Source organism: Oryctolagus cuniculus, chromosome 2 (genome assembly GCF_964237555.1).
Source record: "Oryctolagus cuniculus chromosome 2, mOryCun1.1, whole genome shotgun sequence".
Lineage (NCBI taxonomy): Eukaryota > Metazoa > Chordata > Mammalia > Lagomorpha > Leporidae > Oryctolagus > Oryctolagus cuniculus.
In genome coordinates this window covers 163876032-163900593 of record NC_091433.1, presented here as the reverse complement: position 1 = coordinate 163900593, position 24562 = coordinate 163876032, and the positions used below count along the sequence as shown (strand labels likewise).

The 24562-nt window shown below is 38.2% G+C and overlaps 2 protein-coding genes across 14 annotated transcripts in view; one reads left to right on the top strand and one right to left on the bottom strand.

The window, feature by feature from the left end:
• Positions 1-21949, top strand: part of ARHGEF33 (Rho guanine nucleotide exchange factor 33) — a 124111-nt gene extending 102162 nt beyond the window's left edge. For 8 of the 12 annotated variants that reach the window (XM_051842971.2, XM_070069220.1, XM_051842978.2 and 5 more), the window contains one exon: positions 9-21949. In XM_051842971.2, coding sequence (XP_051698931.1) covers positions 9-138 — 130 coding nt within the window. In that variant the 3' untranslated portion in view covers positions 139-21949. Of the gene's footprint in view, position 1 lies in introns of all 12 variants that reach the window. The other 4 variants (XM_051842977.2, XM_051842973.2, XM_051842976.2 and 1 more) reach the window with 3 other exon arrangements.
• Positions 7983-24562, bottom strand: part of SOS1 (SOS Ras/Rac guanine nucleotide exchange factor 1) — a 138043-nt gene continuing 121463 nt past the window's right edge. The window contains exons 18-23 of one of the 2 annotated variants that reach the window (XM_051842966.2): positions 21776-21948; positions 21455-21571; positions 19824-20088; positions 15438-15482; positions 13766-13884; positions 7983-12864 (exon numbers count right to left, since the gene is read on the bottom strand). In XM_051842966.2, coding sequence (XP_051698926.1) covers positions 12373-12864; positions 13766-13884; positions 15438-15482; positions 19824-20088; positions 21455-21571; positions 21776-21948 — 1211 coding nt within the window. In that variant the 3' untranslated portion in view covers positions 7983-12372. The remainder of the gene's footprint in view (positions 12865-13765; positions 13885-15437; positions 15483-19823; positions 20089-21454; positions 21572-21775; positions 21949-24562) is intronic. The other variant, XM_051842967.2, reaches the window with a different exon arrangement.

Genomic DNA, 24562 nt, shown 5'->3' with positions numbered 1-24562 from the left:
GATTTTAGGTCCAGTGGATCAGAATACAGGGAAAAAACTAATGAGAATCCCTCAATGGATCCTTCACCCACCAAACAAGATTTCTTCAGAAACCGACTTGCTCTTGCAAATGACCTTGACCAAGGAACAGCTGTGTAAAACATACTTAAAGTTGTATTGTCAAGTGGTAAGATGAGGATAAAAAGCTTGTATATATCTGTGTAGGAATATATATATATATATCGATGTATAAATTCCTGAGGAAAACTAACATAAATACTTACATATGAAACTAAATCAACATACAAGACATTGAAGAGATGGAGATTAGTCTATTGTTAAGACCTGGCTTTTTGAACCTTAACACTTGGGAAAAGGGAACTGAAGACTTTTCACATCATTACAGAAAAACACAATAAATTTGGAGGAAAATAAATGTTTGTAAGAACAAAAATTTCCATCTTGAGTCATTCCCCAAGTATAACTTTGAGCATGTTCATATTTAATATGGATGTAAATTTTATGCTTGCTAGACATCTAGCTTATTAACTCATCCTAGAGTTCTTAGGTGAATATACACGACGTGAGGAGCCAGGTCTGTCTTGTCATCTTTCAAAAAACCTCATCTCTTAAATCACAGGGTTAGTTCACAGAACTGGTTTTTTTTTTTTTTTTCCCAAATGTTCCAAATCTGAGGTATGGAGAATGTGCTTAAGCCATGATAGAGAAGGGTCAGAGCTTAAGGGTACATTGATCCCCACCCACACTGGTTCTGGGCCATGGGAATGGTCATAGGGGGAGGTAGAGGGTGAGGGTACAGAAACCTTTTACCTTATATGGGTTGTGCTGAGGATGGGGACAGCCCAGGGGCCATGCTTCATTGAATACTCAGTATTGAGGATCCACCAGAGATCCTGTCACTCACAGTCAAGACCAGGTGGACCAGCGAGAAGCACTGGGAGCCACATCCTCTTAAGACTTTCAGGGAGGACAGAGATGGCAGCAGCAACAGCGCTTTCATGTCTCCCACACCATGGTTGCTACAAACACCAGGTCAGAATGAAAACTCAGAGTTGCAATACCTGTCATTGCCAAAAGTAAGCTGTAAAGAAACAGCTCTGACAACACAGAGGAATCCATTGCAATGAGGCTTGCCTGGCTGTAGGGTAATAAAGGAGCTGTTTGTACATGGATGTGCCCAAATGGTCCACATCCTTGATGTGCCTAAACCCCAGACTCACAATAGAAAACAGTTAGGGGTAAATGCACCTGTTACTATTGCCAGGCAGTTCCCTATAATACATTTGGGGTATTTGATTTATGTCGATTCAGAATCTTAGCACTCAAACTGACTTCTTTAGACCTTGTTCCTCTAATTTATGCACTGTTTCATTTCTAAGTGTTACATTTCCTTCTCTCTGATGACTAATTAGGAACTTGTTCATTTGTGTTTTAACCAATAGGTGTCTAGAACATGTCAAAGAGCCAAGTTTTAGGATTTTCCAATATTGACGTTTAAGCGAAGATTTTCAATTCCTGAAATTAATGGCTTCATTCTGTTGCCAGACCAGGGAGGTTGTGGGGCAGAGCTAGGAAGCACCTAGCCAAGCTACTGGTCGTGGGAAGTCACAATCTCTTACGTAACAGGTGTATAACAATAAAGTTCCTTTCCCATTCATACCCTGTTTATCTTCAAAATGGTCAATCCCTGGAAGGTTGAACACATCACACACCTCCCAAGTTTCCTTCTGATAGCATGTTCTGAAAAAAACGTTGATGCTACACTTGCAGTACAACTTAATTTAGTTGTATTTTATGAAACTATTCTATGAAGCTAGTAATTATTAGTGCTGCTATTCTCTGGGTCCCTATCACCCAGGTTTTCCTGGTAGCTTTCTAACCGCCTCCCAACTCTGTTTCCATTCTATCCTTCATGTCTTGAGCACATTAATATCTCCGAATATTGTTTTATGTAACAGTCTTAAAGTGTTCCTACTTGTCTGCAGCCAAAATCCAAACTCTTTAACTACATTCAAGGCTCCCTCCGGTTTGGTTCCGAGTTCTCATTCTGGCTGTCATTTCTCACACTGAAGTTCTAGGTGAACTAACTTACCTCAACCAAACTCAGCCCTTGCTCTTTGCCAGTAAGCCATGCACCTGACCCAGACTCGTTCCTGCTTCATGCCTGTTCTTTAGCTCCGTCGCTGCAAATCATGAGACCCAGTTTAAGTCCGATCTTCTTTTTGTGACTATTTGTAGTGTAATTTGGTTATCTTCTGATGCATTTGTCTTGTACCTCAAGGGCGAGAACTATGCCCTGTGTTTATTCCCTTATATCTCTAGATGAGTATAGTAGGCGCTCAATAAATGGTTGATGCCAATCTTCATGGTGGTGCTATAATAGGTAGAGGGCGACAGAAAACAATTTCTGTTTTAGTTTGACAAAATTTTCAGGGGTGTCACCTCCCTTCCTTTCATTTTTTTTTAAAGAAAAAAATTGCAAAAGAAAGAAAATAGTTGTCTTCAGAGGCAGTTAGACACTACTGCCACTTTCATAGCACTAGCATTAAAAAACATATTTCCAACTAAAAAAAAGTTTGCTACTCTTTGCTGACCTGCCTTATTTAATCTGTCAAGGTTGCATTGTAAACTGATGGGGAGATATTTGTTAATGATATTTAATGCAAAGTTGCACTAGGGATGAAATCAGGGTGGGAACGAGGTTGATGATTGCTTCATCTGTGACTTCTGGCCTTCCTGAGGAGCGCGGGTCACCAGGAGACTGCAGGTGTCTGGGCTGATAAGCAGTAAGAAGCACTCCACCCAAAGATGGAGAGAATATTTTTGCATAGGCTGGTGTTGTGGCGGGTCCCTTCAGCAGCCCTGTGGGATCTGAATACAGACCAAGCAAGGAATGCCCTTGCTATTCTGAAAACACAACTGAACTTTTGAGAACCTGGATTTGGGGACCAACACTGCAAGGTTCGCTCCAGAGGGCTATCTGCCCACAGAGGGTTTAAATTAGCCTGAGACTGAACTAGATTGTTAGGGAAACCTTTTGAATACTGTTTTCCGTAGTACCTCATGTCTCATCCCCTCACCTTCTCCAGGTCATTACTCATCTCTCTCTCTAGGAGAGCACTTGTAAAAATGCAGATGCCTGGGCACTATTTCAGTCCCTCTGTATTGGAATATTTGGGAATGAGGTCCAGGAACATGCATTAAAATTTTTTGTTTTTGAAAAGCACACACACACACACACACACACACCCAGGGAGACAGAGTGGGGGGAGGGGGAGCACAATCTGCCGACTCAGTCCTCAGATGCCTCCAATAGCCAGGTCTAGGCCGGGTCCAGAGCCAGGAGCCAGGAACTCAATTCAGGTCTCTCACCTGGTGGCAGGAACCCAGGAATGAGAGCCATGACCTGCTGCCTCCCAGGGACCCAGAGCTTGGAACTGAATCCAACTACTCTGATATGGGACATGGGTAGCTTAAACAGGCATCTCAACTGCTAGACCAAATGCCCATTCCAGGAATGTACATTTTAAACTCAGGTGATTGGCCCACTTCAATTTTAGAGCCTCTATCTTTTAGACCAATGAATTAGATGATCTATAAGTAAATTTCAGCACTCAGATTCTATCCACATACTGAATTTTAGGATAGAATAAAGAATTGATAATACTTACCTTAAGACACAGAAAGCTAATAGTTCTTTGACATTCCAATGAATATTTTTGTATTCTTCAATTTGTGTTAAGTACAGTAACATTTTGATTAGAAACATACATATACACATGATCAAGGCACTTCATAAATTGGTAACAACGATTTTATGTTTCCTATCATTCAATGTACTTAGAAAAATGACAGAATGAATGTTCTACACTCAATTGTAAAATACTCATAAAATTATTTAGCTTACAGACTAAATTTTTCTTGAAACATTACAATTAATAACTTTCCTCCTAATCCTAAAACAGTCATGCTTCTGGGACATTTGGAATTCCATTTTGAAAGTTGATTTAAAGACATCAGTGCAGAAGGTTGGTGTCTGAGCATCCTAATACTTACTTAACTAGAACAGTGGTCTCACATGGTGGAAAGGGGTTTGGAGAAGAGGAAGGATGAGATACGGTTTTCCAAAACGGGACACAGGTTAAAAGAATGTTGGGAAAACTGATGGAAACACATATTTTAAGGGAAGAAATTAACTGATGTGTGACACGAGACCTGAGTTTTAAACACACAAGAACTTAAAAGTTTAGGCCATGATAAAAATACCTTTTGGGAAGTTGTTGGATGTTCAGAACAGTCAAGATTTTTATTTCTAAACCAAATAACATTTGTTTTTAAAAAAATCTGTTGTGTTCCAAGAGCTTAGTGCTTAATCTTTAACAGATCATCTAAATTTGTTCCTTATCTATAAAATACTTTTATTTTTACTTCGTTCACTTCAGAGATGGTAGTATTAAATGCTCATAATTCTTAGCGGAAAGATGGAATGTGCTGGTTTTTTCTCATGCATGTAATTCCATTCATCTGAAGGTGGTAGGGCCTACTGCAAAGGACTGTGGGTGGCACTGCTGTGCTTCTGTCCCGGTGGGTTGTTTCCACTTGGAACCCATTCCCCTCTCCTCATTACTGCATTTTCCTTTTCAGCTGGAGCAAATCCTTCAGTGTACCAATATACTCTTATTTTTCTCATCGTTAAAGCAAAAGAAATCCTCTCCTAACCACTCTAGTTATTCCCCTGTTCTCTGCTTCTTTAGAACCTAAAACTTGAAAGAGGAAACTGCTCCACTTCCTTTCATGCCATTCTTCATTAAACTCACCAAGCCCAGGCTTTGCCCACCTACTCCCCCAAACTGCTAGTGTCAAATTACCCATCACCTCCATGTTGCCGCACGAATGGTCCATTCTCAGTCATCTTATTCTTCCATCAAGTAGCATTGGCAAGCTGATCACCTCCTTCTTTTGAAACAATTTCTCAGCTAGACCTCCAAGACAACACTAACTCCTGGTTTGCATCTGCCTTCACTGGTGGTTCCTTCTTGGTCTATTTGCTGGCTCCCCTTCTTTCACTTTTTTTTTTTTTTTTAAGATTTATTTATTTGAGAGAGAGGTCTCTCCTGACACTTCTGTTTCTCTTATATTCCACCAGCAAACTGGCTGTCTTCCAAATATATCCAGGATCTAACCTCTGCTCACCAATTCCAGAGTTGTCACTTTTTTTTTTTTTTTTTTTTGACAGGCAGAGTGGACAGTGAGAGAGAGAGACAGAGAGAAAGGTCTTCCTTTGCTGTTGGTTCACCCTCCAATGGCCGCCGCGGCCGGCGCACCACACTGATCCGATGGCAGGAGCCAGGTACTTCTCCTGGTCTCCCATGGGGTGCAGGGCCCAAGCACTTGGGCCATCCTCCACTGCACTCCCTGGCCACAGCAGAGAGCTGGCCTGGAAGAGGGGCAACCGGGACAGAATCCGGCGCCCCGACCGGGACTAGAACCCGGTGTGCCGGTGCCGCAAGGTGGAGGATTAGCCTAGTGAGCCGGCCATGCCACTTTCTAATGGCAGTCACAACCATCCAGTTGAAATGTAAATTAGACCACATCACTCCTTTGCTCAAACCCTCCAAAGACTATTTCTCTCAAAAAGAAGTCAAAGTCATTTACAAGGCCTTTTAAATCTCTAAGTCATCTTGGCCCCGTTAAACCTCTGGTGGTCTCACCTCCTGTTCTATCCACATTCGTTCCTTTCCTGCCACAAGCAAGCTCGCTATTCCTTAGATTCACTAAGTATGTACCTGCTTCTGGGCTTTGAACGGCTGTTCCGTGACTTGGCATATTCTTCTCCCAGACACTTGCATGTCTCACTCCCTCACTTTCACATCTTTATTTATTTATTTATTCTGGGGCAAGACTCTGGCCATCCCATCGACATTTCACCTCCTTCACCCTGACATTCCCAGCCACCTTCTTTTTTGTCCATAGCAGCCATGACATTCAATGTATAAGACACCTATTCACTGTGCTTATTATTGTCCCTGTCTCCTCAGTAGCTTATAAACCCCAGGATGCTAATGGATTTTTGCTCATTGCTATAATCCTAGCATATGCACTTCTTGGAACAATAGGTGCTTACTGACTGCTGAATATTTCAGATAGGCCCTTGTCAAATGCTTATAACCTAAGGTCACTCACACACTAATCTAAATAAACAAAGGATACCAGACAGTAAAGAATCAATTATAAACTTCAGGACAAACAACCAGCCTCTTAAAAGATATCTAAAAGTATGCAGCCTTTTAAAATGTATCCTTTATAACTTTAGGTGCCATTTATTAAGCACTTGCTCAAGACACTATACTTTCCATATCGTCCTTTAAGCCTCACAGTAGCCAAGACAGATCTGTTCATTTCCTTATGTTGACAAGAAACCAACTCAGACCTAAGTAACTTCTCCAGTCATTTGAGTAGCCATGCAAACAGAATGTGAATAGATGATTCCAAAGCACCTGCCGGTTTTACTCTATCACATTGATCCTTTCTTTGATGAGTTATTAAGGCAGAGAAACTCGCTTCCAAATGGGCTTCAGTTTTTCTTGCCTCCAATAAGTATCAAAAGTCCTAAAATGTTAGGATGGCTAAGTTGTTTCAGAACTGTACTTTATCAGAGCCATTCTTGCCCCTGGAAGCCATGTGCATCTGTCCGCCAAAAGGCAAGCCGAGCTGTGGGTTGTACCAGAGACTTATCAGCTGCTTCTGTGAGGACCCAACATGACTAAAATATGTAAGCGAGCAAATCAGCTGGTTAAAGCTCAAAGGATGTGACACTTCAAAAGCAAATTCAGAATCAAGTTTGACTGATACTGATGTTAACGCTATTTTCCTATAGCTATTCAACTGATTACTTAGAATATAATAGATGCTTAGAATTCATAGTGGTCTGCCAAATACATTTGTATGAGTCAATGATTTTTGTCACATTAAGCCAGGAAGGAAGAAATCACCAATAAGCTTTAGACAAACCTGAAAGCAGTCCTCCAAACAGCAGGGGTCAGAGTTCCAGTGACTAACCACCACACGAAGCTGGCTGTGATCTCACATTTCTCCATGTCTCATTTGGCTCAGTTTTTAAGAAAGGGGATCAGATCTCTAAGGATTCATCCCTTTTTATAGTCTTTAGCTTGTCTTAGATGACCTTGCATTTGCATAATTCTTCACGTACAACCTTAAATCTTTTCATGCCAGGCCTAGAAAGAACTGCTATAGGTCAAGCTGTCTCACTCCGGCAGGTCTCAGCAAAAGCGTAGTATCTTTTTTTTTTTTTTTTTTTTTTTTTGACAGGCAGAGTGGACAGTGAGAGAGAGAGAGAGAGAGAGAAAGGTCTTCCTTTTGCCGTTGGTTCACCCTCCAATGGCCGCTGCGGCCGGCGCGCTGTGGCCGGCGCACCGCGATGATCCGATGGCAGGAGCCAGGTACTTCTCCTGGTCTCCCATGGGGTGCAGGACCCAAGCACTTGGGCCATCCTCCACTGCACTCCCTGGCCACAGCAGAGAGCTGGCCTGGAAGAGGGCCAACCGGGACAGAATCCGGCGCCCTGACCGGGACTAGAACCCGGTGTGCCGGTGCCGCAAGGCGGAGGATTAGCCTAGTGAGCCGCAGCGCCAGCAAAAGCGTAGTATCTTAAGGATTCTTTTACGGATTGCGAATGCCTCAGCCCTGTGAAACTTCAACCAAGTGACAGAGAAGGTCACTTTAAGTTACCACTTTCCATCCCGAGGGTCTTTCTCGACAATCATAGAATATGACACGGAAGCAAATCTGGAACCTCTTTTATAGTAACTGTATTATACAGGAAAAACTGCTTCCAAATGAAGATCACTAAAAATGCAAAAAACATTTTTCTATATGGAAAGTATGAGCTGCCTGAATCACAAATAACTTAAAAAATACTGTCCTCTAAAATAAATACATGCAAAAATAATACACTTGCGGGCTATGTAAGGCATTTTTCTTTATTATTTTCGGTTTATCTTAGTAATGCCAGAAAAATAACAGCCATTATTTTCACTTTAAACGCAAATACTGCTGCACACAGAGTACAAAGATTACCTACGAACATGGTTAGGTACAGAGGCCATATTAGATGTATATAGACCACACTTTGTTCTTACATCAAAGTAAGACTGACAGAGCAATTTTTTTTGACAATTATTTTAGCAAATAACCGTGCTACTACACAAAGGCGAATACACATATTTACACAAACATGTCTCAGCTAATTGTACATGTCACTTTGACAGACAAATTCTCTGGTGGTCTCACCAGGTGTTTGCACCCCCAAATCCCCTGCCCTAATCCCGCCCCCTAATGCTGACTTGATCTGAAGAAAAAAATTAGAGATGTTCTTAATTAAAGGCACATTTGGCAGCTACTGAAAGTGGCATGCATCTGGCACAGGCGGGCGAAGCCGCACCGCACATATCTTCCTTGTGTTATGCATCTTGTTCCTCTGCATGGTAGTCCAATATGACCCACCTTTTTAGCTAACTTGCTTTAAAATTTTGCAGCAATTGGCTACTTAATGCACTAGTTTCATTAAAGGCAAAAGGGAAATTTGCTCACAGTTGACAGAAAATGCACTTTACGGTGTCAAAAATGAAAAATAAGGCATGGACTTTACAAAAACAAGTTTACAAGTGCTTTTGTTTAGAATTATCATATAGACTTCATGCTTCTTTTAACTAGAGCTCAAAATATTTCATTGGCTCATGTATAAGGGGTTATGGAATGATTTTTAAAGTTAGTAATGAGATGTTTCAAAAGAGAAAAATATTAAGTCCTCACCTCCCCTTATAAATAATTTTACTGCATAATTCTCTTTCAGCCAAACTGACATTAACCTTGTGATATTTATTTACTGGTAAAGACTAATGTGCATTGCAACAGGACCTGCACTTGTACAACAGTCACACAATATAGGTTAAAAGAGTAAGTAAACTTAGCCACAGCAGCAGAATACCAAGAAATAAATGGTTAAATTGTTCCTTTCTAAATCAGAGGGAAAAGGTTTTCCTCAGTATGTATAACACTAATAAATTGGGACATCCCTCCCCCATTTGTTTTGCTGAGCCATTTAAAAGAATGAACTTAAATTTCATATTAAGACAATGAAGTACAAGATCAAAGTAAGCTAAGCTTGATAATTAAGACAAGATCATAATCATAAATACCAACAAATTTTTGGTTTGCATCAGGTAATTTTTGATTTATGGAAAAAAATTAAGGAATAATTTAGAACCATAGTATAGCCTTCCAACTAAATAGTACTTGTTCACTACCCTGTTCTGTTGGTTGAAGCACTAGTGTGGCATGTTCTTTGCTAAATTCAGAATCATGACAACATCCTAGAGTTGTGAGAGAATAGTAACCTACTCAAGTAACACAGAATTGATGCCCAACCACCTTTAATTAAGCAAACTTTTAATGTTGGTATATTGTAGTCTTTAAATACATTTGGAGGACTGAGAAGAGTAAATAACCGTAGTCTTTGAATACATTTAGAAACATACACTTCTCATCTGTTCCTGGTGCTTAGACATGAAGAGCTTCCCTTATGAAGCCGCTAAGTAAATTCAGCCTTGAGATGTTTTCTTCCATTTGTGATCCAAAGATAATGAAACATTAAGAATATTTCCATTCTAAAAGAAATGTCCCACATTTTGGAATGTGTTTAACAAAAGGTCATGCTGCATTGACTGCTTTGCAATGTGCTGGATTCAAAAGCAGAATTTTAGAATGATGCATTTGCCTTCTTCTGCCACTACTTGTCCCTGATTAAGTGTATGTATTTTAGTTACTGAAAAGGATACATCTGTCAGCTAGTTAATGTTTCACATGAAACGAAGGGAAGGACACACCACCACCATCCAATTGGCATTTTTCTAATCAGTTACCACTGCAGAAAGTATTTTTACCCAAATGCCATACTTCTGAAAAAAAAAAATATCCTCTATCCACATGCATATAAAATGGTTGCACAGTGAAGTGGTCTTCTAAAACCACAGGGTAGAAGAATGGTTCCCTTTGGAAGAAATACAATTGGAACTGCAAATCTTTTTCCTCTTTATAGGATCAGGCAGGTTGAAAGGGGTTATCACTTTTTTTGAAGGCCAATACACTAGCCAGAGAGGTATTGAATGGGCTCCTATGTGACTTTTCTCAGTTTCTCATTTGTAGAAGGGTTGGGGTAATTAAAAAAAGAAGTGATTAATAAGCCATAAAAAGGGAAATCCCAGGGACGATAAGGCTGGCCCAATAAAAAAGTCATGGGAGATTCTGGAATGTGTATCACAATTATAGCAGCACTAGTAAATAGGCTTAAATATGTATCTGTTGAATGAATGGTCTTATGGGCACTTTGCATCCAAGAGGGGACTTGAAAATTTTTTTTTTTAGGATGCTTTTAAAAGAAGAGACATTTTACAAAGAGAAAAATGGCTACCATAATAGAAATGGTATAGACATTAAACAAAAACAAAGATTCAACTCTAACAAATAAATAAGAAAGGATATGATAGGATGGACTACTTAATGATGATGCAACTAACATACTTTCTGACCTTAAATGGCTAATATACTGTACTATCATGATACACATTAATGCTCTAATAAATATCACAGGAAATTATTAAACTACTAGGTTTCCACCATGATGCAGCACTTCTGGAAATGTCTCTAATGGAGAGGTTAACAGAACTGCTGAAATGTTGCTTCATTATTCAGAGGACACATGCAGATACCAATGAACTGATGACTCTTTAAGGATGGAATACTGCACATTTCATAGACATTACAGTGGACATTAATAAGTTGCATGCATTTCGTCACAGTATCTGTAAGACTCAGAAGAGTGGTACATAGGCTTAATGAATAATCTGTTTTACGATGTTAATGATGCAGACAGATGTTCTATTATGAATAGTTCTGACAGAGCGGAAGATCTCAAGCAAGCCAGAATGTTCAATATAAACCTTAACAAACTGTATACATGTTGCTCAGGAAATTGAAAAACTTACACAGTTCTGTTTAAAAGGTACCCATCCTATTCTAACCAAATATTTTCCTACATGCCAAACTGCAATATTAGATCATTCTTTAAGACTAATACATATATCCAGAACTAGAAACCAAGGCGTACCACAAAACGTGCTTTTATGCTTAGTGTTTTTGTGTGTTTTTCAACTCAAAGAAATAAGAATCAACCATTTTCTCCATATAATAATTTAATATTTGCCAGCCAAACAAAGTATATGTATCTTTATTCAATTAAATTAAAACAGACCTGCCAGGTATATTATATAACATTCACTATATACACATGATTTAGGCAATGCAAGGTAATTCTAGATATGCTGATTCCTCGGCCATTAGTAAAACATGAATGGTGTCAGTGATGCCCAGCAGGTGCGCCTTCTCACATTAGGCGCCTGCTCTTCCACAGTAAGGTTAGGGGGACAGCTACGAGCCATGATGTGGGTTACCAGTAAACCTTCGAGAGAGAAGTTGGGGGGATGACAATCTAGCATAGATTAACAGTCTTCTAAATGTAAATAGTATACTTGACAGTTACATTTTTAAAAAGTTCTTCTGTCATGTTAATGACATAAAATTTCTCTTATTTGAAGGCAACACCACCACATTTAGCTTGTGTGGGGAGGGGACAGGTGGGGGAAATGGTCTTAAAATTGGTAAAATTATTTAAAATAAAAACAACAAAAAAAGTACCTCTTTGGTGAAGCCTCGGTACCCATTCAATTCACTGTAATAATCTGTAAACAGGACTGTAGTACAGTGCTGGGCCTTGAATTCAACAAGGTCAGGTACCACAGCCTTTCCTCACAGTCCTTTGAGTGATTTTTAAGAAAATATTCTAAAGTAGAAGAGTAAAGCAAAGGAAAACAAAGGAGGATATTAAAATCCCTGTTTAAGATTTTTTTAAAAGTGCATAATATTTGGAATTACAAAAACTGTCATCATGTGGACCTGCTGGACGCTAGACTGTTTTCCATCCCTTTAATGATAAAGATCACTTCGTAAAAAGAAGAGTCCTGCCTATTGGCTGGAGAAAGTTGTTTGACTTGATTTTCAGGTGCAATCAGTTGTCCATTTCTTCTAAATCAGTCTTTCCATATTCTAAACTGGAATACCATTTCATTTTATAATTATGTCTAGGTTAAAACTCATTGTCTTATACTGCATCTTGAAGTAGAGTTGTTAGTGTTTGGAGTTCTTACTTTTTACCTCCTCAGCGCTGGCACATTCAGTGCATCCATTGCCAGCAATGGATTTGGGGCTCGGAAACTGTGCATCCTGGTACAGAGGAACTCAGGAAGAATGGGCATTCTCCAGCAGTGGAGGTCCGTCTCTGTGCATGGATGGGTGTGTGTGCTCCCTTTTGTAAGTTTTCGGAGGGAGTTTAGGGATATGTTGAGAAGTGCTTTGTCGTGGAGGAACAGGAGGCCCAGCAATGGAATGGAGGTCCACTTCTTGTGTCAATGGTGGTGACGGCAGGTGCCTTCTCGTGCCATGAGGAGAAGGTGTTTGAGGAGGCAGTGGAGTAAAGGGGGAAGGGCTGTTTGGGAAGAAGGCATTGCCATGGTCACTTTTTTTGCCCAAAGGGGGAGGTTGGAGATGTAGTGGTGAGCTTGAGAAAACATCAGGTGTCCTCACAGGTTCTCGTGGTGGTAATAAGGGAGGGCTTTCAGGAGGGTCTGATACAGAGGTCCGATCTGATATTGAGTATCGTGGTGAATAGGCTTTTGATGTGGGTTGCCTAGGAGGAATGGCTGGGGGGCTGTCCAAGTGCTTAGACATAATCTAACAAATGAAAAAAAAAGGTTAAAACATATTTATTAATAAATTTATGTAATACCATGAGTATCTTAAGAATTAAGCTTGCTTTCAAACAAGCTACTGGCAGAATGCTAGGTGTGGAGCCAGGAGTTCTGCCATGTGTTTTCAATGGGAGGTTCTGCCAATGCATAAGGAAATAATTTCACCAGTGTTCAGTTTTTGCCTTAATTTTTTTTCTCAAAACTTAGTTGTTTGCTCTTGCTTGCTATCATTCATTCTATTTTAAGATCACTTCTGATTTAGCATAAGTAACCTATTAATTTCACAATTTTAAATTTACTATTAATATTCCATAAAGTTCTATAGATTGTCTTATCTTATCCACGTACTCTGCTCTCTGGACAGCTTTAAACAATGAACTAAGCCAAAAAAGAAAAAAAGGAAAAGAAATTTAAACAGCTAGAAAAAAATAGCTATTATGAACCTTTAGGGTCTCTTCCAACTCAGCATTTTTGTGACAATCCCATTTAAAAGCCTGTCAGAATCACTATTCTGGGCTCAGCATATGCTGAGACAACCATTTCCCTGGTAGAGTGCCTTCACACGAAGCTTCAGATCTGTCTCTCCTGTCCTCTGTCTCTGTATGTATTTTTAAAGAACTGCTTGAAACCAAATTACTCTTACTTTACAGATTAAAACGTCATATTTCTTTAACCTTATCAATAGCTTTTGGTTTATAAAAACATACCCAAAACTAACTTCAGAAGAAAAGAAATAAACATGACTACATGAATCCTTATTAAACTAAGCCCAAATATTCTGAGATGTTCATCTATCCCAGTTTAAAATAAACTATATCTAAACAACTGATGATACTATAACTGTATTGATTCCAATTTCCAGATAACAAGATTTTCTACTTTACCTTAGATGGAGAAGATTCCGCTGGGGCAGATTCTGGTCGTCTTCGTGGAGGAACAGGAGGGGGGACAGGCACTTCATCAGTGCCCTTGGTTAAACTTATAGATGATACTGAAGCAGATCCTGTAGGATGTTACATTTTAAAAACAGTTCATGGGAATTTTATTTCATTTATTAATCTTGAAAAGATTTAGCTGGAAATTGATTATATCTATTAAAAGAACTATGTAGAAGTACCCAGTAGTATTTCATTTATTAAAGCAAACTGCTATAAATGCATGCAGAAATTTCTTAGCAGAATTTTTAGAAAAAAGCTGCCTAAGACACTGTTATTTTGATTCTTGAACAAAATAACATTCCCAGTGTCAATCTGTTATTGGGATTTTTAATTGAGTCTGATTCTCAGATTTTTGGGAGAGATAACAAACTATTAAAAAAATCTTTGGAATGGTAATTTTTGTTAAGTTTTGTGATGGGTTCATTTTTGCCTCTGACTTTGTTAGTATAGAAATTCCCAGGTCTTTCTGGATAGTTCCTGGGAATAGAGTTTCTGATCCTAACCTCTGTCCCCAGTGCCTCTCTCCAGCAGTTCTCTCAGTGGATGCAAGGGAAAGAATCTACTGTCCAGGGAAGGATTTCTCCGCATTTTGCTTAGGTATAGGTTATCCTTAGCGTATCAGCAAAATCAGCCTCTAATCTAAAAACTGGAGCTGCGATGAAACTATTTAAGATGACTAAGGCAGACACACAAAGTAAAGCTTCTACTGAGAACCTGTCTAACAGACATTTATGGTGACAAGGGCATAATGTAGGTATGTAAATCATTACACTCTGAAAGACAACACATGTGTAAGTTAGCTAGTTTATAAATACTATAAAAATGGACATGAAAAAATACTTAAGCCATCCAATCACTAAAATTATACTTGGTAGGATTTTTTTTCCCCTTTAGGCATTAAGCTTTTGTCAGTTAAATGTTACAAAATAATTTAAAAAGCACTTTGTGTTCTGAATTATTCAAATGATCAACTACCTTTTTCTTAAGAGACTATGTATACTAACTTTAGTGTACAATATTTTCCATTGTATAAATTTTGAAATCTTTTTTATGAAAGGACAGCAAAAATATTAATCTGTAAGCTTAATATAATTAAAATAATGGAATTGAATGGTTAGTTTACTTCAAAAGCAAAGAGCTACAATGCAACTTAATGATAACTACTTGGGCCTTATCATGTAAATAGCTGCAGTTATTTGCCTCCAGCCTAAGCTGTCTACCAAACTATGTATAGCTGTGATTCAGACACTGCTTTAGCTGCCAGCATTCCCATATGCGCATGCATGCTCTTGCTGCTGTTTTCAAAGTTGAGCAGTAAAATATATTCAGAACTCCATAGTGGGAAAAGAGAAATGGTTACATGGGGGAAGCCACTCATTTAATATGTTCTTTTAAAAGAGGGAAAAAAAAGTTTTTAAAAAAGCATGAAAAGTATATAAATTTAAGCAAATCACTTATGATTAAAAGATAGCACAAGTGAGGGCCTCACTTCTAAGATGTTGCAAGCAAGGTACCAATGCTGCCAGACCCAAGACGAGTTTTAGCAGGAAAGGTTACACTTGGTTTGATTTTTTAAAGCCAAAGCAAGAATTATGAGTCTTAAACCAAATATACTAACTTGGGCCATGGGGCAGTGTTACTTGGATAAAGACGGTATCGCTGCCTGTGAAAGGAAACAAGAAAAAGTAGATTTTTCTTTCATTGATATATTCAACCCATATGTAAAAATTTATGATGAAAGTGTTATTCTTGTCATTCTAATTCTAAAGAATGGTGTAACAATTTTTAATAAAAACTCATTATTACTTACTTTTGAGAAGAAAAAACTGAGTTAATATTTGGAACTTTGAAGATGTTTTAGATTTACTGTTTGATGTAATAATTAAATGACAAATATTCACAAGAAAACTATATTATTGTAAGACTAAGTTGCACAGATTAAATCAAGCAAAGAATTCAGGGGGCCATTCAGAAATGTCATTTACTAAAAATTATTTTGAAAATTCAAACTTGTGAAAGAAGTAATAAATAAGAAATTATTTTATACAAATTAAAAAGAAAAGGGAATTTCTTAGTACTTTATACTTTTGAAAAGTGTTCCTGGGACAGGTATTCTCATCACAAAATAACTACAGCTCTGGATATTCAAACAAGCTGAAAGTGATACAGCTTTTTTCCTTTTGTGGCAATAAACACTCTAAAAAAATCAGTAAAAGTTTGGGGCTGAAAGACATTTTTTGAAGGAAACTGATAAATTTAAAGTGTCTAATTTCAACAATATTAAAAAATGATGGTATAATTAGTACAATACAGAAATAAAATAAAATCACATCCGTTGACTATTACAGGTTGCAGTCTTTTTGAAAGAATTATACAGATGCATACACACTTATAGACATGGATGTAAAGTTGGCTTTGAACATGTTCACATATAGCATGGTCTTAGATTCAAACACTTGGTAAATTTGGGGCACATCTTTGGCCTTATTTCTTTTAACTCATTGGTTGGTCTCGCCATCTGGAAAATATTCTTAAGAATTCTCTTAGAATTTTATGCTGTCTAATCAAGAGATAGGTTAGAAATTCTTGTCAACTGGATGCTGAACAAATATACTGACCATGACTGAAGGGTGAGACTCAGTTAATTTAAAGAGCAGTATCAGTTTATTAAGTACAAATCCCAGGGGCAGATCCATGGCTCTCAAGCTCAGCGGCACATGAGAAATCCTTACAGAACTTGAAAAAATACCGGTGCCCAGAGGACAGCGCCAGCATAGTGTGGGCTGGGCACAGGTGTTTTCTAGAGCTCCCCAGGGGATTACCCTGAAGAGTTAGGGTTGAAATCATCCTTGAAACAGAAACAAGCACTGTCCTAGTGGAAAAAATTATATATTTAAATTAGGGACAGCATCTTAAACACTAACGTCTGGTTAATGGATTTCTAACTCTTCATGTGCAATCTTCCATGAAGCAAATTCCAGTTTGAAATGTTTGTAAAACATCTTCTTGTCAGAGCTTCTCTGCTGAGGGACGGAGATAAGGCTCATCTGCAGCACACAGAGCAGGTGGGCCCTTTGGTTCCCTTCTATGACCAGGAAGGGAAGCACAAAGCCTTGCACCATTCTTGCCTTTGCTACTGCAGCAGAAACAAAGCAATGATCCTGGTGGTCTTTCCTCCTTCTCCAGCCGCTATGAGCATCACCTTACAGGCAGACAAGGGTGTGTACGTGGCAGCACTAAGGAGGTGGCCGGTTCCTTCCTGCCCTGTGTTTACCAGAAAGCTTTCCATGACCATTTTTGTTCAGTCAGGTCATCGTTTGACAAACTTCCACAGCATTTTAACTATGATTCTCTTTCACCTCTCAATACTGCAAGCTGTCTTTGTGTAAGTGCTTAGTAAGGAGTAAGAGATGCCAAAGACACGCTGGCATAAAAGAGTGCCATTAAAACTGATGAAAGGATTCTAGTGAAACACTGCCTTTTGGAAAATATAAGGAATGGCACTTTTTGCTGCCTTCTATTGAGTGGAATGTGTTCAGATGACGTAAGAGTGCAATCAAGGCAGTTTTTCTACCAAGCCCCAAGAGAAACAAAAAAAGTAGTATTCACTCTGGGGGCGACAGAGTGGTTAGCAAGATGGAGGCTCTGGAGCTCCCCCGGTACTCGGAGTGGACTCAAGAGCACTTGAGGATCTTTGACACACATAAGCTTCTGATAAGTTTTAAGTAAGGCATCAACATGGGTATTTTTATATTACGTTGGCTTATTTGATTTTAAAATCAGTTATTTACAACTTTTACCATTAGCAAACTGAGTGGGAATAGGGATTTTCTTTATCATAAGGAAAAAAAGACAGTGAGAAAATCCTAAAGTCTAAGATTATAAAGCCTAAATCCTAGAATGCTGTTTCTTCCGTTGGCTAGCTATGTAATACAGCTCGACTAACACATGTAACAAAGATTGACTACAACATTCCATTCCAGAGTGACTCCTTCCCTGTTTGATCATTTAAATTTAGCACTCATACAGAAACTTGGTTCCTATTTTTCTACCTCTCCTGTCTTTAGTTACTTAAACTAAGAGAAGCAGAATTTGCAATTGATGGCTTTCCTGGGGCATCAATAATTAATTTCTTTGGGAATCCTTATATGTATGCATGTATGTATGTGTATGTGTGTGTGTGTGTGTGTGTGTGTTGTTATATACATATAGTTGTCTTTTCTAAGAAAAAAATCCTGCAATTAAATTGCTCAGAATAAATAATGATTTTAGGTCAAGTATGCAGAAAAAGTGTTGGTTTCATTTTATAAATTTAGGGAGTTGGCAAGTTGGGGAATTTTTCTTACCTGATGTCTGTTTGAACTTAATCAGAAATATGACAGTTTACAATGTGTACAAGAGTATCTCAGAAACTTTGTGGAAAAATGGAGTTTAAAGATGGTTTTTTTGAAAAGTTCTGAAATCATACATAGTATTTCCATGAACTTTTTGAAGACCCATTGTGCAGCACTGATTCTGATCCAGAGTTGCACATAAAGCCAAAATACAGTATCCTCGAGGCAAACACCCCTTAGATGGTACAAAGACAGGACAGACTGTTGAATAACTTCAAATATATGTACACTACAGGGAGAAACAAGATTCTGGACTAAATCTCAAAACAATATACCTCCAAAGAATTATGTTAAGATTTTTGCTTCTATTCTTTGAGTTGGAAGAAACCTTAAAAATACAGTCTGATTCCCAGAAGGCACAAAAAAATATATTTCATCTAAAATCAGAAAGCTCACTAGCAGACTGTGGTAAGAAACCAGATTCCTAACTCATAGGTCAGTGCTTCTCAATCTCTTCCTCCTAATAATACCATGTAGCCTCCGGGACTGGATTCTGTTAGGTCAGCTACCAGGGTGAAGCTTTGTCAGCACATTGACCTGAAGCAGCCAATGGGGAGAGCATGTGGAAATGGTCACAAGAGAGCCGAGGCAATGGGACTTAAGTTTTGATTTAATCATGGATACTTTTAAAATGGTTATATGTTCTAAAATAATCTTTAAAGCTCCGGATGAAATACTCAATTAGAAAATGCATGTCAATCTGGATTTAAGGGGCAGCCTTTCCAAGGGGCTAGTGCTTGAGCTGTTTGTTGGGTAGCCACTGGCCATATGAGACTACTGGATACTGACTGTGGCTTGTCTGATTTAACGTGTGCTATAAGTATAAAATACACACTGAATTTAAAAGATTTAGAATTTTTTAAAAATGTAAAATATCTCAGTCATACATTTTTATATTGATTTCACACTGAAATGACAATTTTAATATACCAAGTTCAATAAAAGGAACTGGATTGGAAGTGGAGCAGCTGGAGCTTGAACTAGCACTCCAATATGGAATGGCAGCATTGTAAGAGGCAGCATAACTCAATGTGCCAGCCCCAAAATTTATTATTAAAACTATTTTCACATAATTAGTTTTGCTTTTTCTAAAGTGACTACTAGACATTTAAAATTATCATGTTATATACCATCAGGGCACCATGGGGTAGACTGAGAAAGGGTCAGGCAGGAGTTTGAACCTGATACACTGCAAAGTTAGAAGGTACTGCTGAATTTGGTGGGGAGGCGATGCTTAGACTTGAGTATTCAAATACAATAATTTTGGAGGCAATTAACACATGAGACAAATATTCTGTATGTTTTTTAAGGGTTATCTGTTTCTCCCAGATATGAGGGATGCATTTGGAAAACAGTAGTTTAAATCACTAATTTTACCATTAGGCTTCTTAGTAAACTATAATAAATTTAAAGAGGGCTATTCTGGTACATTTTCTAAAAAGAATTCTAAGTTGCTGGAGTTTCGAATTTGTTTTGTATTTTTATAACGATATTTTTAAATGGTAATTGACTAGTCTGAATTCATACACACACAAAATCCAGATTCTTTTTCATCTCTGGCACATTAATATTAATAAATACTTTAAAACATTTAACATTTTAGCACCTACTTGAGTGAAAAGGGCTTGAATGATCAGAATCAAACACACTGCACACATCCGTGGTACTGGAAGCACCAGAAGCAGGAGGAGGTGTCAATGGTGTTCTGGGAGAATTTGGAGCAGATGCTGTACTTTCTGTTTCACTCTCCGGGATCCGACTATAACTAATTTTCCTTGGTTCCTGCTGCAGAGGTGTAGGATGCCTCATGGTTCCTGGTCTTGGGTTTGATGGACGAACACCAGGAGACTTAAGGGGATAGCTATATTTTTTTGGCTGTAGAGATACCAAAAGAAATACAATACTTAACACACCACAGTAGAAAGGAATTTTTTTTCTACATGTACCTGATCAAAGTTAACGAATATCTGGGAAAACCACAAATCACTAATAAGTTACATAATGACTCAGATCAAAGTGTCCAAGTTTAAGCATTAACATTCCATTTTGCTAAAGCCTTGGCTACCTACATTGTTTGGTAACACATTCCTTTAAATAACTGAGTCTGAATCCTACAAATACCAAAATATTTATAATCTTAATATTTTAAGTAGAAAAGTTTCTAAAATATAGCATATATTTCTTTAGTTTTTTCAAACAGACTATTTTGAGCAAATAGAATTTCCTGAGCAACACTTTTTGAGCACTGTACCCCGGGTGACAGTCACCATCATGAACACAGCCCCTTCCTGTGCTGTGATGCAGTGATGCCACTAGTGTCATTTGAGCTCTATACAAACGCATTCAGTTGCCCAGGCTTGCATCTGGGTGTGTGTGTTACTTCTACAGAATTTTCCTTACAGAGCAGTCATTTCTCAGTGATATCAGCATGCCGCATGAAGCAAACCAGGTATCTTTTAACCCATGTAGATCTGCTTCCTGATTGTTGACTGTCCCGGAAATAATAGATTCAGATCAGAGAGCTGATGATACTGGATATACATGGGTATTTCAAAAAGTTCACAGGAAAATGGAAAAGACAGGTTTATTTAGGTACAAAAAATTTTTGAAGTCCACGTATACATGGGGTCATCAAAAAGTTCATGAAAAAACTATGCATAGATTTCAAAATTTTTTGCCCCAAAATATACTTATCTTTTAATTCGATTTTCCATGAACTGTTTGAAGCACTCTCATATATTTGGACACTGACAAGTACTAAAAAACAATGGAAACTTTATTTTCCCAAAGAAAGTATCTCTAGCCAAACCTGGTAATTTTATTGCTAATGATTCAAGGTTAAAATTTAGAATAAATCATTACTTTCAAAAAGTAGCATTTTTAATGTAAATTTACTATAAGTGAATTAGTATAAATTTATTAAATGTCCTGCCCTTGAAATAACTCCTAAAAATCACTTTGAGTAAAACCAAAAAGAAAAACTTAACATTTCTATTTTCATCATCTATCATATCAAGATTTTCTCCATTAATAAAAATGTTCATTTTATTTGGGACCAAATGGGATATTTCTGGGTATATTTATCTAAAGTACTTTTTGAAATTACTAAACTGTTCCATGTGACTTCCTCACCAAAAACCTTTATACAAAACTTATCTATAAAACATATATGGGTAGGGATGACACCACTAGATGTGGAAGACAACTATAAAAAGTATATAAAATAAATACGAATGCTTACAAATCTTGGGAGAGGCTTAGGGTTTCGTGGTTCTATTTCTAGGGATTTGTGGAAGAGATAGTCTGTGAATTCTTTTTCCATGCTGTTTCCCATTGGATTCAGGTTTTCAAAGAACCTCTAAAATAAATGCAAAGAATTATTAATATTAAATGTTTTACGTTTAGTGAGAGACTCATGAAAATAATTTAAGGAAACTTTTAACATTAAGAAAATTTGAATTATTTAAGCTTTATTTTCATTTTTTCTCTTCTGTAAAATAAACCTTCTATTGAATAGACAGCTTATCATCAGAAATATGTGTACACAAATAATTCAACTTACTTTGATATCTGATTCTACTCGTAAACAATAAGGCTGATTTTGGTACTGTTGGATCTCGCCTGTTATTTCTGCTACTTTCCTCCTTTTGCTGAAGTTGATAAGCTCTTTTCCATGTCTTTTCAGAACCTCAGGGTTGCCCTCTTCTGTTTTTAAAATATTAGTGAGATAAATTCCTAGAAGATATAATAAAATTATTTCAAGGATAAAGAAAGAAAAGCCAGTTTTTTCCTTCTCATTAATTGGGGGGATGTTACGCTGTACCATCTCAGTCACCAAAACCAAAGAATCAAGACTTACATTTCCATATGTGAAAAGCAGTAAGCTAAGTAAATGTCAAGAAAATTTTTTTTAATAGGTATCAAATTCTTCTGTGAAACACTTAAATTTTATAAATGGCCAAGAAAAAGGGAGACCAAGTTTAATAAAATTGATAGGTTTTTCATAAAATAATCAATTTCCATACCCCCCCCAAACCATTGTTATTTGACATAAGTAACAGTTTTGTTAAATGAACCAAAAAGTAATCCCATCATTAATGACATTTTTTGGCAAAGGGGGAAAAATGCTAATTCAGAGTATCACATTTTCTTCTCAGCTCTTGAGGCGCTGCAAGAGGTTGCTATGATTTGCAGTTCAGAAGAAATACTGTTTGTGTAGGCTTACTCATAGAAATATGGAAGCATGTGCAAGCCTATGACACACAGGATTGCATCTAGTTTTTGAAATATTCTGGTCTTCAGCACTTCTAGACTTAGTGGTAAGCTGGTAGTTGTGATGGCTGATACTATTGTTGCATCCTACCCTATCTTCTTATCTTTTGCCTTTCCCCCGAATATTGACTATGATGATGTGCAGAGAAAAGAGGTGTGTGAATACTGAGTTCACTCACTCAATACCCAGGCACTGAATCTCTGCTGTGTGCCAAATACTGTATTTGGTATTGCAGCTACAAAGAGCAAAAAGACCATCCTGACCGCAAGGTGCCCAGAGCTTTGAGTGTGGGCCACTGCAGTACAAGTTGGTAAGTGCTATTTTAGGAGGTGTTGTATTAGTAGTAATGCATAAGATGCTATGAGAGCCCAAAGGAGGTGTTCCTCTTTGCTGGGCTGACGTGATTAGAAAACACAACACAGGCGAGGTCATGCTGAGAATCTAAGTCTCAAAAAATGAATAGAAATTTGATAGATAGAAGAGATTCCAAGCAGAGCAGAGATGTGAACGAAGGTACAGACCTGTGATGAAGCTTGGAAGGCATACTCAGAGATGGCATGTTGTCTGACATGGCTACAGCCCAGAGGCTTGGTGTACAGGGAGGAAGAGGGAGGGATGTCAGACGAGTGGACAAAGGCAAGGACTAAATGAGTGGCTCTACATGCTATTATGACAGAAGCATACTTTTAAATACTAGAGTTTTTGGCAATAGCCTTGAATAGATTAAATGACTCAAATCAGTACTGAATAAGTCATAACAACCAAATATGATTGACATCAATGCCTATTTGATTTTTAAAAGTATAGAGTTATTACTGTGCATTAGTTACTTAGCTATTTCTTAGCACCTAGGCCACTCTTGAGGATACATTCTTAAGAAAAAGTTACATGTGTTTTAGTAGGCATTGGTTTTCATTTCCCATATCTGCCAATCATTTGGCTGCTTTACTCTCCACCACTTATATCCTCCTTTACATAAGCTGCATGATCTACTAAATTTCAGTGTTCAGTGTGACAAGTCCACAGGAGTATGCATATTCAGTGACAGCCAAAATCAACTTTCCAAACTGGTCACAAATTGATGGCTCACCTGTGAACAGTTGGTTTGTGGGTAGTAATACCCGGACTGGGTCAGGGAGTGCCTTTTGTTAAAGAACTTAATTTTTATCCAGGAGATAGATAGGGGATTTTAAACATCTTTGTATTCTAGAAGGATTACTCTAACTGTGCCAAATGCCAGATGGGTTGGATGGAGTTCAGATCAGTTAGCAGGCCAACAGTGGTACTGGTGAGATGATGAGGGTTGATTAGGGCCTAAGGGAATTGAGAGGCAGGGATAAATATTTAAAATGCAGACTTGCCAAGAACCAATTAATTAACTGGTTTGGGCAGAGAGTGGTGGCAGTGGGAGGAAGATCTCACTTCTTTGTACTTTGTTGATTAAATTATGCTGGCATAATGATGGACACTGACAACACAGGAGGAATAAGAGAATGCATGTCATAAATGGTAAAAGCACACCTGAAGCTGTGAAAATGCCTATAAGAGCACTTCAGGGAAGTTTCGGATACATTTTGGAAACTATTTTATAACTGATGAATAAAAGAACAAATGATCACAGCAGTGGCATCCAAACTTTGACAATCATATACTGCATCAGTTAAAAAAAAAAAAAAAAAAAAAAAGCTTAGGCACATATTCTCCTCCCTCCCCGACATATAGTATTTTTTTTAAATGCAGAACCTATATGTATGTGTATATGAATTTTTTTTTTTGACAGGCAGAGTTAGACAGTGAGAGAGAGAGAGAGAGAGAGAGAGAAAGGTCTTCCTTCCATTGGTTCACTCCCCAAATGGCTGCTACAGCCGGCGCGCTGCACTGATCCAAAGCCAGGAGCCAGGTGCTTCTCCTGGTCTCCCATGCGGGTGCAGGGCCCAAGCACTTGGTCCATCCTCCACTGCCTTCCTAGGCCACAGCAGAGAGCTGGACTGGAAGAGGCACACCGGGACAGAATCCGGTGCCCCAACCGGGACTAGAACCCGGAGTGCCGACACCACAGGCAGAGGATTAGCCTAG